Source organism: Galeopterus variegatus, unplaced genomic scaffold (assembly GCF_000696425.1).
Source record: "Galeopterus variegatus unplaced genomic scaffold, G_variegatus-3.0.2 Scaffold9496, whole genome shotgun sequence".
NCBI classification, from domain to species: Eukaryota; Metazoa; Chordata; class Mammalia; order Dermoptera; family Cynocephalidae; genus Galeopterus; species Galeopterus variegatus.
The window spans coordinates 22,141-40,223 of NW_007735607.1; the positions used below are offsets into that span (position 1 = coordinate 22,141).

Consider the following 18,083-nt stretch of genomic DNA (forward strand, 5'->3'; position numbering starts at 1 on the left):
TCGACAAAGGCATCAAGTCCATTCACTGGGGTCGGGACTCTCTCTTCAGCAAAGGGTGCTGGGATAACTGGTTATCCATTTGCAGGAGATTGAAACTAGACCCATATCTCTCACCATGTACTAAAATCAACTCAAAATGGATCAAGGATTTAATTATACACCCCGAAACAATAAAACTTATTAAAGAAAATATAGGAGAAACCCTTCAGCAAATAGGGCTGGGCACAGACTTCATGAATATGACCCCAAAAGCACGGGCAACCAAAGGAAAAATAAACAAATGGGACTATATCAAACTAAAAAGCTTCTGCTTTTAACAGAGCTAAAAGACAACCAACAGAGTGGGAGAAAATATTTGCAAAATACACATCCGACAAAGGACTAATATCCAGAATATATAAGGAACTCAAACAACTTTACAAGAAAAAAACAAGCAACCCAATTAAAAAATGGGCAAAAGAGCTAAGCAGGTATTTCTCTAAGGAAGATATACAAATGGCCAACAGTCATATGAAAAAATGCTCAACATCACTCAGCATCCGGGAAATGCAAATCAATACCCTTAGAAATTTTGAAGTTGGAATCCCATACCAAATAATCATTGGTCAGATTAAAGTAAGTGGCTTAACAGGAATTTAGATGAATATATGGTAGTGCATTTTCCACTACGTAATGATGGACTGAGGTTGGCAGTGACAATGGATGTCACCAACGCCTGGTTTGCTGTCCTGGTCCACGCTCTGGCACTAGCTGGAGGAATCTTCCTGGTTCCTCTCATCACACATGATCATCCCTGGCTTTGCCCAGCATGTACTTAAAAAGCTTCTCCCATGAATGACTCACTTTCAAGTTTATAGAGCCTTCAATGTCACCCCAACCATTTTGCCCAACTTTTGGTCACTGTTGCTCCTGGGGGGCTCCTGACCCCCTTCTACCACCTCCTTATTCTGTAACTGTGGACAGACCCTTCCATCTCAGAAGCTTATTTCTGTTCCACTTCACACCTTCCCTCTCAGTTTCCAACCTTGCCCCTTCCACCTGTCCACACTGGCCCAATCCCCGCCACCTGCTCTGGCTCAGTCCTTGCCATATGGCGAATCTCCTATCTTCAACTTGGTATTATCATCTGGTGTCACTTTACCCTCCACAGCACTGACCTTGACAGCAAGTACAAATTGCAGCTACTTCAATAACCTTAGAGTTATGAGACCATCAGTCTTGCAAATGCATGGCATTGTTCAATAAAGTCACAGGGAATAATAGAAATAAAGTCATAGGTAAGGAGAAAATTATGGTCTGCTAGTAGAAGCAGTGTTCAGTTATCAGTAAGTAACCCATTAGCTTTTATTTATATTTATTTTATCATCTTCAATTACTCAGATGACCGAAAAGTACGTTTTATCCCAGGAGGACTTTGCATAGGAAGTGGAATTGGATATAAATGAGAGGGGCAACTAATCACTTGTTCATAATTTAATATTACTTATTGAGTACCATCTATGTTTTGAGGCCAAATGTTACAGAGAAGAAATGGTTTTATCCCAGCTCTCATGGAGTTTATAATCAGTTGTGAGTAATAGAAACAGACAATAATAATGCTATAGGCCCTTTGCATCATGAATTGCAATGGGCACTGGAAAAAGCACACATGTTATTTTGTTATAACCAAAAATCCCAGAGACTTGGCAACAGACTCCTCAGAACAGGATGCAGAGAGGGTTGCCAGGGTCTGGAGCAGAGGCATCCGAACATTTTTATTTATACCCCCCTTTTTAAAAGCCTTAAGCGCACATCCATTAAACATGTCTACTTATAAATTCTGTCCATGTACCACTGTACTCATGTATGTGTACATTATAAAGTATAACTAAATTAGATATTTAAAAGGATGAGCTTTGAAAAATAAACAGAAGTTCAAATACCCTCTGTCTGTGCCAAAAGAGATCATCTCTGGTACCTCCTGAGTAGACACCCCAACTCTGATACCACCAGTCTAGTCGAGAATAGTTATCACATTTAATTTAATAAGTTCATCCAGAAATTTGGGACAACTCAAAAAGGTATCATGTGATACTCCAAAGGTATCATGTGATAATCCAAACATTTCCAGGATACTGATAAACACCATTTGTACAAGGCATGAGAAGTCCATTCAAGAGACCAAATTAGACTGAAGTTGCTTCATGAGCATAGAGTTAGTACAAATGGAATTGTGGTCTGTAGAGATATTTCATCAAACTAGAATAACTGGTTAAACTACCCTTCTCCTCCCAGGGTATATTTCGGTCTGAAAACCAGTGCCGGACCTCAAATAAATACTGACAAGTTTTACTTTTAGCTTTCCTTTTTCTGGAATCATTTTAGACAACTGCCCTTCTGTTAATACATTACCACCTCAGAAAATAAGAATGTACTTGATTGGAATTTTTAAATGTTAATTACATTCATGTCCTGGGGATGTAGCCTAAAGAGACAGAATTGTTTTGCTTAAGGCTGGAGTATGGCCGGTGGCTTTGATTTCTGCAGGTTCTTGGGTTGTTACAGAGCTCTTACCCAATTAGGGTGAGCGGAAGACTTCTGGCCCTGGGGCAGTCACCTTCAATCCCTCCCAGCGTTGGGACTCTGATGGGTGAGAGGGTTGCAACTTCTTCTGATTTAGGTTTTCTCATAACAGTCCTTCACAATGGGCGGCTGCTACAGGAAAGCCCAAACTTCTCCACTGTATATAGTAACCCAGATGTTGAGCCTGGAGGAGGGCTCAGCCTCCAGTGACAGCAGCCTCAACAGTAGCAAAGAGCCTTTCTTTTTCAGTGTCATCCTACCCAGTATCATCCAATAGTCCTCTTCCCAAGAGGATACTAGCCTATTTTTATTCTACTGAAAATTATGGTTTTGTGGGGGTTTGTTGTTGTTTTGTGTTTTTCTTTTTTTTAAGAAAAATATAACTTAAAACTACACTAAGACTTTTGGGACACCTTAAAAATAGTGGATTCTTCCACCATTCCCCTCACCACTGTTTTCACCTTAATTAAGACATTTGCAGACACATTTTGCACTGACTTACTTGTTATGTATTGCCTGTTAAAATAATTAATAGAAGCACCATAGGCTGAGACAGCTCCAGAGCCTTGGGGTCCCATGTAGCAAATCAAAACCCAATTCAATGTAAACAATAAAATGAAACTTCAGCTTAACCAATCAAAAAGCACCAACTAACCTCTAACTAGGAACTTTCTACGCTAACCAATCCAATATTTTCTTTGTCTTGACTCCACAAACTCCCACCCCAGTGGAGTGCTGAACGACTTATGGTCTGATGCTGCCTGATTCATGAATCATGGAAGGCTCAAATAACTCGTTAAAATTCTTATGTTAATTTTAACATGTCTAAGGTTATCTTTTAACATCCCACACACTTATCCAGATGTCACTATATCCTAAATGTCTCTAAGTACAAAAACAAATAATATGAATTTAATAGTATTCATTAAATAAAATTGTAATATCTCATAATATAGCAATATTATGTTTAATTTAAAATTATGCTTAAGCATGGCAGTACCAACACAGTTACTTCTGTTTAAAGATAGTGGTTGAAGTCGATATTGTGTATGTGTATAATTTGCATAAAGGAAACAAAAATATATAGATTATATGTGAATAGAAACTAGTGGAGTAAACTTAGTTGATTCATGTATTCTCTAGAGGAAAGATACAGCAAATATCATTATTAAATATATAATATATAGTTGGGTTTAGTATTAAAGCTAAAAGCCTTAGTAACTGCTTTAAAACACACCCATGAATTTCAGTCTTTAGCTGCAGTAGTAAACGTGCTCAGAAGTGTACACATGAAAAAGGGGTTTGTCCCCTGGACATGAAGTTGAGAGCCAACTCTTTGTCTCATATTAAATTCTTGGTTCGTCTGTTCTAATGGAATTGGAGTAATCCAGTTTGGTATTTTTATTTAGTCCTGTAAACTACTTTTCTCCAGGGAACACTGGCTCCTCTATCAGACAATAAGTGGGGAAGGGCAGCAGGTACAATTGTGCCTTCCCCAAGAGCTCAGAGGCCTAGGCTTATTGAGAGCCCTCAGGCAGGCTCAGCTCATCACCCCCCACCCTAAGAAATAACCCAGGGGGAAACTGGTTAAGGGGGAGACACTCCCTTAATGGCAACTCACCTCTAGGGGTTTGATGCAAGAGAGGTGAGGAAGCCACTGCCCTTGCCCCTCCTGGTTGATTCTGCCTTGTTCTGAGCTCCTCCCTTCCACACCTGCACCAGGTATTGGAGCAGCTGCTGACCCAGAGTAGGCACTGGTTATTCCAAGGCAAAGGTGGATGAGAAGCAAGAGCAGAATGCCAAAACTTTGTTCCTGTTTTATCATGCTTAGGTCTAGCCCAGATGCTTCTTGTACCAAATGACAGCCAGAAGTTCAAATGCAGGAGTTCAAAACAGCCCCCACCCACCCACCTGTAACACCAGGGGCTTCTCTCCATTTTCACCTTTTTGGCATTTACTCCCTAGCGTACCCCCAGGACTGTTCTTGGTAGGAACCCCAACTATCAGTCTTTAATAAAATATTTTATATACATAAAATAAATATTTTTATTTCAATGTGTTTTATGTAAATTTTGCATATTAATGTTTAAAATATTTATATGCCCAAATAAATAATACATACATACATAAATAAAATATTTTATATACACACACATATAACTTTTGGAAAGTCAAAGATATGTTTGTGGGGATTTGGTGCAATGGGTTCAACAGGATAAAAAGAAATGGGCTGTTGCTGATGAAGGTTTATTAATCTTGAGAATCAGATTCAATATAATCAAGGTGTAAACTAACCTGCTTTGTGTTTGGTTTGTTCTCACAGGGAATTATTGGAATGCAGCCTCGTTCCCAAACCCATCATCCTACCTGCACTTCTCCACTTTCCAAGGGGAAACCAGCGCTGACATTTCCTTCTACTTCAAAACATTAACCCCCCGAGGAGTGTTCCTTGAAAATATGGGGAATGAAGATTTCATCAAGCTTGAGCTGAAATGTGAGTACAAGTTCTTTGTCAGCTCATGAGTCGTCTCCTTTTGTCACCTTAGGCTGGTCCTAGCCTTGATTAGGTAGCTCCATCTGACTCAAACATGGATGGTTTCCTTTGTTCCAGAAATAGGACTAGAAGGTAATACACAAGTTCAAGTTTGAGTTCTGGCCAGGGTCCCTGTCCTTGGGGATGCTGTCAAGGAATCAGGCTCATGCAGAGATTCCCGAACACCGCTATCGAGGGAGGCGAGAGAGAACATACTGCCCTCACAGTGTGGGAGAAGGACGTCTATTCAAGGCTTCTTGTTGTGTGTGATTGTTTTCCAAAGAGACGGGGTCAAGAGGAGACAGGAATGTGTAAAATGGCCAGAGGAACAGGGCACGGGGGTAATAACATGAATGAAAACAAGAGTAATAAATACTAGTCACATCTGCGTGAGTTCAGGAAGCTATGGAGACCACAATACCATGTCATCCCATGAAACGATGAGTCTGCGACTTTCCAAAAGAGGCCCCCACGACACACACACACACACACACACACTCACACACACACACACACAAACACACCCTCAAAAGGGTAAGTTCTGAATGCATTTAGCCACAGACACAGAAACTAGCAGAGCAGATGCTGCTTGGCTCAGCTCAGCTGCCTTGGATCCCAGGACACTTGTGAGGCCTCGTGGTTGGACACCCACCATCTGTGGAAAGCAAGGGTCCAGGGCATCTGAGAAAGGCAATCGTTGTCTCACCAGCACCCTTTTATCCTCAGGATCTAAGTTCTTTAGGAATTTATGCTCCACAGACTTACAGGTTAGGTGAATATTTGCAAACGCCAGGCTCTCCTGGCTGTTGACACAAAGTCAGAGTCAGCAAGACCATAGACTCAGCCAGGACGGAGAGACCAATTGGTGTCCCTAGGTCCCTCCATGAAATCTCAGCTTCCCACTCAGCATGTGAGCAAGTCCCCCCCACACACCTCACCCCAAGTCCGTCCCCTTTATCTGAATGCTTACATTACTGGGTCTGGTTCGAGAATGATCCCAAATCCATTTCCCAGTAGTATCTGATAGAATATTTTTCTCTTTTTTATAGTAATAATTATTCAATATGGTCTTTAAAAAGGGGAATGTCAGATAAACATCTTTCTGCTGAAATTCTCCCATTAGATTCTTTTTTAATGGTAAACTGTGATATAGCAGAAAGTGCACAGACTTTGGAGATAGCATTCTTAGATTCATATCTAAATCCTTGGGTAAATTGCTTAATCTTTTTGAAGCTCAACTTCCTGATCTGTAAAATGGGGATATTAATTTGTGGGGGTCGTTATGACGACAGAATGTGGATATTCATGAAGCATTTATTTCAGTGTCTAGTAGCTGCTGCCATTAGCATCTTCCCGAGGATTCTCATTGCAGATCTGATCTGAGCCAGATGTGATTGAAAAGAAAACTAAGGATATTCTGTCCCTAGAATTAATATTAATTAAGTAAAACTCTCTCTTTACTGAATTATGGATTAAAATTATTAAAGAGGGATTTTTCATTTCCCTCACTTAAAATTAATCAAATCAAACTATTTTCTGACTTCTACATTAATCGGATCATATTTTAGGAATATCTCACTGTCAAAAAAGAAAACTGACAATTCCACGTGTGGGTAATTCTCTAAGTTTCTATAAAATTATTTGGACTTCTGCTGCCTTTGTTTGATATCCTCACGTCTCGTAAAACCACGCCTGAGTGGAAAGAGAGACGACCCAAGTAGACAGAGCAGGGGCGCAGGTGTTTTTGCATCAAACAATTTCACTTACTTCTGATCATGAAAAATCTTCAGAAATGTTTTCAAAGTTTTCTAGGTCTTTCCACAACATGAGAATTCTGTGACAGAGGGTGAATTGTCACTTTGCTTTCTCATATAGCATCCTTTTTCTTTTGTCATGTAGTTAACTTTGGGCAAAGATATGTGGGGCGTTAAAGGCACTGATTGAAAGCTGGTCTCTCCCCAGGGTCCCCTGGACCTGCTAATAGACCATAAAGGGTGGGAATAGCTTTTTAGGATCCCCCAAATGGCAGACATCAGGCGTTCATCATTAAAAGAGACATAGGGGCATGGAGGATGGGGAGTGGGAGTGGCAGATTTCAGTATCTGAGAAAAACTTCTTCAAAGCAAACAGGAAGTGGAAAAGTGGCCATGACCAAGGCTTTCTGCCATCTTGATTGTTGCTTTGCGTTGCTTTGCCCTCCACGGATTTATCACCCCTCTTCCCCTGGGTGACAGAGATGCAAAGGATTACTCAAAGCTCATCTCTTCTGAGCAGTGAGAGACCCCAAAGTGGTTAATCTTCCTGGGACCCTCCAGTGAGAAGCAGCCCTTCCTTGGGCAATTAACCCAGAATTGGGGTTCTCTTCCTGCATTTATTTTCCAGACCAGGAAGTTACAGGAAGACAACATAAGTGGGGTTATAGTTTAACAGTATAGGCTGGTAACTTTCAGTGAAACAAGCCAGATGACATTCCAGTAAGGCAATTAAGTGGTCCTATCAACAACAGCTTGGTCTTAGCAAACATTCCTTCTCTCCCCAGCAATTTTCCAGTATCTTTATATAACAATCAGTAACTAGTCTGTCCTTGAGCCAGCAACCTGCTGTGCCACAAATCTTTATCTTACACCAGAGACTTTATAGCCTGAGGGAAATTTCCAGTCCTCTGCAAGGTCAATATTTGAAACTACAAGGCTTTGGAAAACTGGGCCCTGTGAGGTACACATGCTCTATAGTATATTCCACATGATCACATTTTTTCAAGCAGACCTTCCCTGTCAGGATTTCCAGGAGAATTCTAGAGAACCCATTCCTCCCTTCTTTCAGTGAGTCACTCTGCAAACCTGTTTTCACAGCTGCGGCTGGCTACCAGCGGGATCTTGGGAAAAGTGGTTTCTGAAGTCAAACCTTTGTAAAACAGTCTCTACCTTTTTTCGTTAGTTTGTTAGGCTTTCTGATCTCTTTCTGATATCAGATTTTGTTTCCCTGCATGTCTCTTAAAGGAATTTTGTCATGGTTCATGCCTACATACTGCTTTCCAGAATAACAGTTCCATTAATTAACTACATGGTGCCCTTCTGTCAAGAGTGGAAGATTCTTGACTCCAAGAACAGTGAGTCAGTGCACAGTTAGTTAATGAGATGCCATCAACATCTTATGGGCAAGTAGAATGACACACGAGATAAAATTAGGGCAATGTTACTCATTAGCATACTTTAAAGGTAAAATTTTAACTCTGTAATTCACTTATTTACTATTCAAATTTATTCATTCATTCAATGAGTATGTAGTGAGTACCTTTTGTGTCCCAGTTACTGTGCTCGGCGCTGAGAGAACATATCAAATCAGGCGTGGGTTCTCTCCCTCAGAAGTCTTTCTGTTTGTTTTAGAAAGAAGGCAAGTGTATCAGTAGTTGTGATAATAATGAAAATAGTTCAGCATTATTTGGATTTATTATTTCTCAGACTTTGTTCCAGGCATTTTCCATAGAACATCTCACCCACTCTCCTGACCACCCTCTACGGTGGGTACTGCCACTCAGATCTCTGTTTTACAAACGTGGAAACTGAGGCACAGGGCGAGTAAGTTGCCTGGCCAAGGCCACACAGGTAGGAAGTGGCAGAGCTGATGTTTGACCCCAAAGACTTTTTGTCTGTCCCAGAGTCATTGTCTTTCATGTTAAAGCATACCGCCTCCCATGACAGACCTCAAGAGAGTGTTTGAGACACGTAGGGGGATGTTTAAACCTGACTGAGTGACAAGGAGCACTTCCCAGGGAATGTAACGCTTTAATTAAAATTTGATGGATGAGCAGGAGTCAGTCAGGGAAAGACGATCCAGGATAACAACAAAGGTGTGAAGGTATTGGGAACCGAAAGGACTCAGGAGGGGACAGGGGCAGCAGGGACCCTAGTGCCTTGGGGAGGGGCAGAGCTGGAGCTAGAAAGGCAGGGTCGGAGCACTCAGAGCACCATGCGGGGAGGAGCTGGCCTGACGTGACCCTGAAAGTTATGGGGAGCCAGGCTTAACATGGTCAGATCTGTGTCCACCAGAGAAAAGATTGAAAGCCAGACAAGAAGCAGCAGGGGCCTGCACGAAGATAGCGGTGGAATAAATGGAAAGAAGGGAGACAGCAATGAAGGGTTAGAGACATGAAAGGACCTTAAGACATGAGTCCACGGATACTTAACAAAATAGTCTTGAGGGTTACGTGGAAGGAAGGGCCCTCTAATGAAGATGGTGTTTGTGGTTTTGATCACTGTTGGAGGCACCTTTCACCTAGGAGTATGGCATGGGGAGTACAAATACAGATTACATTCTGGATATTTTGAGTTTGAGCACCTGTGAGGTACAGGAGTCTCTATCCAAGTGGGTGTATCTAGAGGGTCAAGTCTGGAGCCCAACAGAGAGGTCTGAGTTACAAATACAGATTGAGAGTCATCGTACTTAGAGACTCATCAGGAAACAAGTATTCAGTGCCCTCAGCGTGGACGAGATCACCCAAAACAAATGTGTTGAGAGAGGAAACAAGATGTCCAGGAATGAAAACCACATTCAGGGGATAGGAGAAGGAAAGACAGCTCGTAGAATACTGACACAGAAGTAAGATGACAGTGGTATCCCAGAGACCACATGAAAAAGGAAGTTCAAGAAGAATAAAAGAGTGTTAGATACTGATGAGAGGCCGCTAAAACAAGGACACAAAGTGACTGTCAGGTTTAGCATGTAGAGTCACTGCCAGAGTTAGGCAGTCACTGGGAGGAGTGCAAGTGGGGTTGGAGGTTGAGGGAGTGTGGTTTTGTGTATTGTTCTTGTTCTAAGATGGTAGAGACTTGAACGTGCATATACGTGAAGGAGAAAAACCTGGCAGAGAAGGAGACACTGGAGAAACAGGAGAGAAAGGGACCAGATGAAGGAGGGAGTCCCCAGGGAGGCAGGACTGAGCAAGACACAGCATTATCACACCCGAGTGGCTGAGGGGAACACGTCAAAGTAAGGAGAGCCTCGGCCACGGGCTGGGAGGACCCTTGCCGAGTTAGAAGTGGGTGTTTTGTTTTTTATTGTTATTTTTGTTTTCTTTTTCATTTGCTAGCATTTTTGAGATGGCCAAGGGATATTGCTAAAAAAAAAAAATCTTTTGGAGCAGATATCAGAAAACCTGGGCTCTAGACCTGTCTCCATCACTTACAACCATGGATCTGTCCATTTGTTTTTATAGAGTTACCCCTAAGGAATAGCTTGGCTTCTCCAGATCCCTTTTCTGACCAAGATGGTCCCAACATCAGGCCCCCACTTGCTGAGCACCTGCAGCATCAGAGATACCTGGAGGATATGGGAGACTCTAAGGTGGAGATAGGAGACTCCCTCACCTAGTGAAGGAGACGACACGTTCATGACAGTGTGGAGAGGGGGATTTTATTGGGAGTTTTCTACATGCCTGGCTCTGTTCTATAGCTTCTATGGTAGTAACTCTTGGGTTTTGCAACAAGTTCTATCAACATTTGACAGGTAAGGAAGCTGGAGCGCATGGGTTACACAGCTGATTTGAGATATGGTGCTTTTCATCATTAAAATACAGTAAGTCAGTTACAAGGATAGGATAAACATTCAGAGGAGGGGCATATACGCTGTCCCGGGATGAAGGGGAAGATGAGGTGGTGCCTCGGTTGGGTCATATGGAACAGGCAAGAAAGTTAGCTAGAAAAAGGAGTAGGGAAAGAATTCTAGGAGGGGACGAAGAAAATGAAAGCGCACAAATGGGGAGCACGGTGGGTGTTCAGGAAACCGCAGGCATTTGGTGTTGTTAGAGGATGAATACGACACAGGTAGTGGAGATGTTTTAGAGGAGAACCAGATCTGATTCTAAATACGTGGAGATCTAAATATTCAGCCACTATTTACTGGGTACCTACTATGTGTGTGCCCAAAAGGAACACAGGAAAAATAAGACATGGCTTCATCCCAGGGCACACCATCCAGTGAGAAAGACTCATAATCTCTGCTCTTATAAAACAATGTTTGGGATAGGACGACATAAGTATGAGAGATGCAAGCAGTATGCTGCCATTACCCAGATGCAGCAATGATCACTTCTGACTAGAGGATAAGGAGAGGTTCTTTAGAAATGATAGCATTGTAACTGAGCCTCAAAAGAAATGGGAAAGGACATTTCGGGCTCAGGATGCCAAAGGAAAAAACTAGAAAGTCGTAGATGACGTGGGCACATCAGAACAGCGTAGCTCTTCATACACCAGTGCTGCGACGCTTATGGGACACGGTTTACCGTCACATCTCCAGGGCTGCAACGGTGCCTGGCACGAGGCAGGTGCTGAACAAGCGTGTGTTGAATGGATGAAAAGAGTGAATGAGACTCCAAATGGAGAACTGGGGAAAATCCAGGTGGAGGAGAAGGTCACCACAAGTGAGGGACTGGATCTCAAAATGAAGATGAAGAAGAATCCACTGACAGGTGGAAGTACAGACCACGGTTGGTGTAACTGTGGAATTCAAGATTTCACAGGAAAGCAGTTTGGATAAGAAGAACTAAAGTACGTGGTCTGGCCATTCGAGTAGAAAATGCTGTGGAGAAAGTCAGAGCACTGGGAGACCAGAGTGTTGGCGGGTCATGCACGTGGCTGTTGAGGTCCCTGCTGGTGATGGTAAGAGACAGATTGGACAGAGAACCCGAGGGACAGATGTTGCCATCCCAGGACTCAAATGATGACAGCGATAAGATAGGGGAGAGGGTGTGGCACAGGAGGACACATTGCCACATGAAGGCTCTGGTGCCCCAGCATGCAGGAAGCTCTGAGAAGTGAAGAGTAGCCAGATACCCTCAAGGCCCCGAGATATGTGCCACTACTAGGGGTCACAATGCTGGTGGTCATACGTTAGGGTCTCCTGAAGGTGGACTGCACTCAGAGGAAGGAAGTGTTTGGAAGAGTTTGATGATAAATAGTGATCCTAGCGTCTTCATTTTTGCTTAACAATTTAAAAGAGATTTCAGAGGAAATTTGTGAAGGGGATTTTGGGGGAGAAATTTTGAAGGGTATGCTCACTGAGTAGAAAGCATTCAGGGATAGCAACCGGAAACTATTGTAATACTTTAGCATAAGCTTGCATGTTGGCTAAGTTTGAGCTTTTTCAGATATCAGGATGACTTGGAGAAAATATTTGCATTTAAGCAGGCATATCTCCACAAAAATGTGGAGGCAGCAGTTTAATGTCCTACTAATCCTAGGAAGGGGTATTAAGGAAAAACTTTCATTTCCAAGATGCAGCCTTCTGTAATACACATGCTCAAGAAAGTCACAGAAGAAAATATTCTGCAATATACGGAAACTGATGAATCAGAAGTAGTAAACTAATGGCAATTTATCTTTCACTACTTCAGAATTGGAGTAACTTTTTTATATTAAAAGAGCTTCACTTGTGTAGACATGAGGAATGTCTAACTCCATTTACCTGTGCTGTTGTGCTGTTGGAATGTTATTTAGGAATTTTTTTTAATATTGTATATTTTTTACTAGTACAAATCAGGTGTTAGCACCTGGATTTTCCCTTTTAATTATCCATGCCAACTTAGATTATCAACATAAATTTAGGAAGAATTTTAATATTTCTGCTACTTTGCAAGTCTAACTGTGGTTTCAGTTTGTATTCAAGATTCCGGATCTAAAGAATGATTCTGACTTGGACATTACTATAGATAAAAAAAGTACTCCTCAAAAAAAAAAAAAAAACACTTTAAAGACTAAATACTTAATAGCAACACTTATAATTTTTAAAAAATTTATCTTTCTGATTTAAACTTTTCCATTTGAATTGTGGACAAAAACAGTTTGGAAATGTATATTAAAGATGAAATTTGTGCTATATTAAAACTACTTAATATATTAGGTACTTGCATTTATTTATTTATTTATTAAGGGTTAAAAGATATATAAATAATTGGTAAATAAAAATTGATTAACTTTATCCAGATTTCTTTGCCAATTTCACTGAACAGGAAGTTATTTGAACACATAGCATAGGTACCCTAGGGTTGTAAGGACACACTTTAGAATAGGATGTCCCCCAGATATGAAAAATTTTCCAAGTTACCTTAGAGCTTATGGTCCACTCTGGCCAGTCAGAGTTTTCTCTTTCTACAGAGGTTATGGTCCTGCCTTTCTTTCTCCACAATCCAGGGGCAACTTCAGACCACCCATGTCTCCAGACCAGCCCTCTCCCGTAACCCCTGTCACTCAGCATTTCCTGTCTTCTCCCTCATAGAGCTGCTGAGCTCTCTCTGCCTGCACTTCCTGGTACGGGCAGGGATTCTTCCTTTTGAAGGTATAACCACCCGCTTGGTAACAGTTCCTTTGCACCGGCTCAGATCTGAAATCTGAGTACCCAAGGGCAGGATACTTCCAGTCATACCCAAAGAGATAGCTTGTCCCTCCTCTGGTACTCAACTTCTGCTCTGGAAATCAGGTGGAGTCCAGGATATAGGCTCCTCAAGACCTCACTACAGGTCTGGTGTCCTTGGAATCACCCTGTTAAACCCCAGCTTATTTCATACAGTCAAATTAAAGATATTTTAGGACGATAAAATGAAACTAACTGTCGAAAGGCAGGATTCCCTCGAAGACATTACATTGTACATACATTGAAATATATACTGATTTCTTGTATATGATGCTCAAGAATAAGCCAAAGTAACCTACAAAGGTAGAAGTCAGGATAGTAACTACCCCTGGGGATGAGGGGTATTAAATGCGAGGGGGTACACAGGAACTTTCTGGGGTAGTGGAAGTATTTTTTATCTTGATACAAGAAATGATTGTATATGTAAACATTTATCCATCTCTACGCTTCAATTTACATATCTTACTGTATGTAACTTATATCCTAATGAAAAAAATGGAAAAAGAAAAAACCCTACTTTGAGAAATTCTCGAGTAACAAAAAAGTTAACAAGCATTTAATTTTTCAGTAAGAGAGATAGAGACCAGGATTCTAAGCTGTATTTGTCTGTTTTTGTGCTGCTATAACAGAATACCTGAGACTGGATAATTTGTGAAGAACAGAGGTTTATTTGGCTCATGATTCTGGGACAGCTGCATCTGGCATGGGCCTCAGGCTGCCTCTACTCATGGCAGAAAGTGGCAGGCAGCTGGCGGGTACAAGCAGGTCACATGGCAAGAGGAAGCAAGAGAGAGAGAAACGGGAGGTGCCAGGGTCTTCTTAACAACCCGCTCCCACAGGAACTAATAAAGCAAGAACTCACCCACTACCCCACCCCCGGGGGGAGCATTAATCCATTCATGAGAGATCTGTTCCCATGATTCAAACCACTCCCAACACTGCCACATTGGGGGATCAGATTTCCACATGAGTTTTGGGGGGACGACACATCCAAACCCTACCATAAGCTGACCAACCTAAGACCAGACCCTGAACCTCTCCAGACTTTATCAAGTTCACTTATAAAACAAGAAGGTTGAACTAGATCATCTCGAAGGCCTCTTCCAGCATTAACACGTCTACAAACCTGTGAGAGACCATCGATGTCAGGTGACGTTTACTGCCTCCCATCCTAAGTAGATTCCTAACTAAGCAGCACTGTGACTTTTCATGCCATGGCTCTTAATTCTCCTTAAGATGACAGGAGGAAGACGGTACCAGAACATATGACATCAGCCTCAGATAATCCTAGTCAGCATACATGCTTAAACTAAATGTTATGGGAAATTTCCTAAATTGTTGACACCTGGTTGTAAATGCTAATTAAGGATCCATCACAATGACCCATATGTACCTCAAGGTCAGCACACCAAAACTGAAGCCTATCGTCTTCACCCAAAAGCCCTCTACTGTGCTCTCCATCCTAGTTAATGTCATCACCATCTTCTTCATTACCCAGATTAGAAAACTCAACGTCAGAGTTAATGTTGCACTGACCTCCCCGTGCTGGGCAGACTATGTCTCTTGACACAACACTGCATTTTTAATATAAACAAGTGCAGTTCTTCCTGGAAGTCATCACACCAGAACAATCCCAGAGAAAGCATGAGTTCCATCCAGTCACAGAAGAGCAGATGGAATATAGATGCAAAGATAATGAAATCTTATCAAACTTCTTTTTTTATCTGCATGATGGCTTTGCTAGTGGAAATCCCTGGCCTCGATTCAAACAGGATCATAATTTGTCTCTCTCACTCCAGTCTCTCTCTCTCTCCTGATGTCTACCCTTCCCAGTGAGCCCAAATTTCTACAGATCTGGTCCTGTTACTCCTTTCCTTACAGACCATAATGGTTTTTTAATGCCTTGCGAGAAAAGGTTCAAACACTTACACTTGATAAGTGATTTGAGGCTTTATCCTAGTTTTCCAGCATTCTTTTCATTTCAGACAAAATTTGCCCCCTCACCTACCAGCACCATGTGCCTGTTCTTTAACCACCTCCAATTTCTGATATTCCCTGGACTCCATTCAGACTTTTCTAAGACCCACCGTGTCTTTTGTCTGTTCTGGAATGGTTTCCCCCTCATTGAAATCCTGCCCACAAAATTTTTTTTTGCTGCATTTTACTTTAAAATAGAAAACATAAGTAAGGCAAAAACCTTCATTTTCCCAAAAATATCAAAATTTTTACAAGACAATTAATTTGATGCATTGCCTGGAAGATAATAGGCATCCTTTTTAATGAGCATCTATCTTCACAGCGCTTGTCTGAATAGAGGATAAGTTGCACGTCATCACTATAGACAAATGCTAAAGATATTTTTTCTTTTTCCTTCTGTCTCACTCTCTAATTCTAATGTTTTTTTGCATTTTTATTGTATACATGTGGTAGGTTACAAAATTTTTTCCTTCAGAAAGATGTCATGTTAAAGTGTGAAAATGACCAGAATCAGACTGCCCATGACCAGTGGAAGACAATAGGTCTTCTAAGAGAGTCTTCTAAGTCAAAGAAGCTTGAATTCACACATTGTGAGACAGAGACGAGAGAGTGTGCTATTATTGCTCAATAATAAACACATGCATTAGTGAGAATGGAAGAAATGTGCATGTGATGTTTAAGTTACAATGAGGTGAGAGACCTTCCACACACCATTCCTAGCAGCTAATGATATCTCTGCAGGCTCAATATTTTAATAAAAGCAAATGCTTCAAGAACAGAGTTGGTGCCATTGTCAGTTACTGTGTGCTACTAATGCCAGAGAACTGATTCAACTAAGGATGACACTTGGGACCAATTAATTCAAAGCTAGTTTTTTTTTTTTTTTTTTTTTAAAGAAGATACAATAAATCAGGAGCAGAACTTCATTTAAATATAGTGAGTGACTAGAGTACATTACTTGAAATAGCTCGAAACCAAGGAATATCTCAAAGGGCCAAAGACAACTGTTAGTACAACAATGTTAGGGTTTGACAAGCCATCAGACAAACACCTAAATTAAACCATGTAAGAAAACATCGGCCAACTGAATGTCAACTGGAAAGCTTAGAAAAACAGTTTTTTTACAAGTGAAAAAATTCAGGAAAATATCCTTTTAAAGGCATGTTTTGTTGAAATTACAAAATATTCTTTAATAGCAATCAAGATAACTTTGAGGAGATTAAAGGAGAAAGATAAGGCTTACGTGAAACCTTAAATAGGACTAGGGTCAGGGCTGAAATATAATCTTCTTAAATATTTTAAGAAAAAAAGAGACCTGTTTCTATTTCTTTCCTATTCCTGTTTTACCTTTTCTTTTCTTTTCTTTTTTTTTTTTTATTCTTTTGTTACTTCCCAATTTACAATGGGACTGTGTTCTAGAAGTTTCTAAGCTGGTTGTTCAGAACCTGAAGTGTATTTTCCTACAGACACAACGCTGTACGTGGCATTCATATTCCATGGCTACCCATTAATAGCTTTGTTGCGGTCATCATTGTTGTTAAGTGTTTTGGGTTTAAGTGTTGTTTCAGACAAGAGCGGGCCTGTTCAGCGTGGTATGGCCATAGACTAAGTGCTTTTTTCAAGCTGCACTGGCCAGCTTGAGGTCTGGGTCCTGGGTTCTGGAAGCCATTTGATATAGAAGAGAAATGTGGAACAAAGATCGTTATTTCCATATTTCTGAGTGTTGAGCTTGTCTGTGACATACTTCTCAACAGGGAAAGTTTTTATCTGCCTGTATGATATTCAGTGCCACAGTCCCGCCTCTGCTTTTGTTCGGACCTCAGTTTGGTGGGTTAGTAAAGGGAGCGGCTCTGGGTCCCACGTTCACAGGAGCATGTACCCGTCTTGAAGGCTCTGAGACAGAAATGCAGGAAAGAGCAAGCTATTATTGCTCAATAACAAACACATGCATTAGTGAGAATGGAAGAAATGTGCATGTGAAGTTTAAATTACAATAAGTTTAAGTTACAGTAAGTTTAAGTTACACAAGGCTCCCAGCCACTACTCTTTGCTCTAAAACTTCTATGAATTAGAGAATCCCACTCATTCATTTGAATATGTTACAACCTATATAAGACAGGTCTTCAAAAAGTACATGGAAAGATTCATATTATCTTTTGCTTCTACTTTTCCATGAACTTTTTGAAGTATCCTCATATTTTTAAAAAATTACAATGTCTGACATTGAGCTAGGTATTGAGAGTAAGATAAAAGTGTCATACTACAATTCATACCTTTAAAATTCCAGTGATCTGATGAGGAAAATCTTATGGTCCATCTTTCTAATCTAATAAATAAATTTTAAAATGTAGTAAGGTCATAGAAGAGGTGGGAATGAGAAACATTCCTTTTTAGGAATAAGATGAGCACTGTAACCAATAAACCCCCAGGTTTTGGCAGCTCTGTGACAGTCTGACATGCACGCGGTGCTCTGGTCCATGAAGACCTTCCACACAGTGATTTAGACATCCAGGCTCCTATAGTCTGTGGCTCCGCCATCTCCTAGAGCCTGGGAGTGTCTAAATGTAGCTGGAGGACAGAGGAAGGGAGTATGAAGAAGCATCCT

At 41.1% G+C, this 18,083-nt stretch overlaps 1 protein-coding gene across 1 annotated transcript in view; it reads left to right on the forward strand.

Annotated features, from left to right (window-relative positions):
• Positions 1-18,083, forward strand: part of LOC103609341 (contactin-associated protein-like 2) — a gene marked incomplete at its 3' end in the record, with an annotated part of 33,693 nt that overhangs the window by 1,265 nt on the left and 14,345 nt on the right. The window contains exon 2 of the mRNA XM_008593669.1: positions 4,886-5,056. Within this exon, the coding sequence (XP_008591891.1) occupies positions 4,886-5,056 (171 nt within the window). The remainder of the gene's footprint in view (positions 1-4,885; positions 5,057-18,083) is intronic.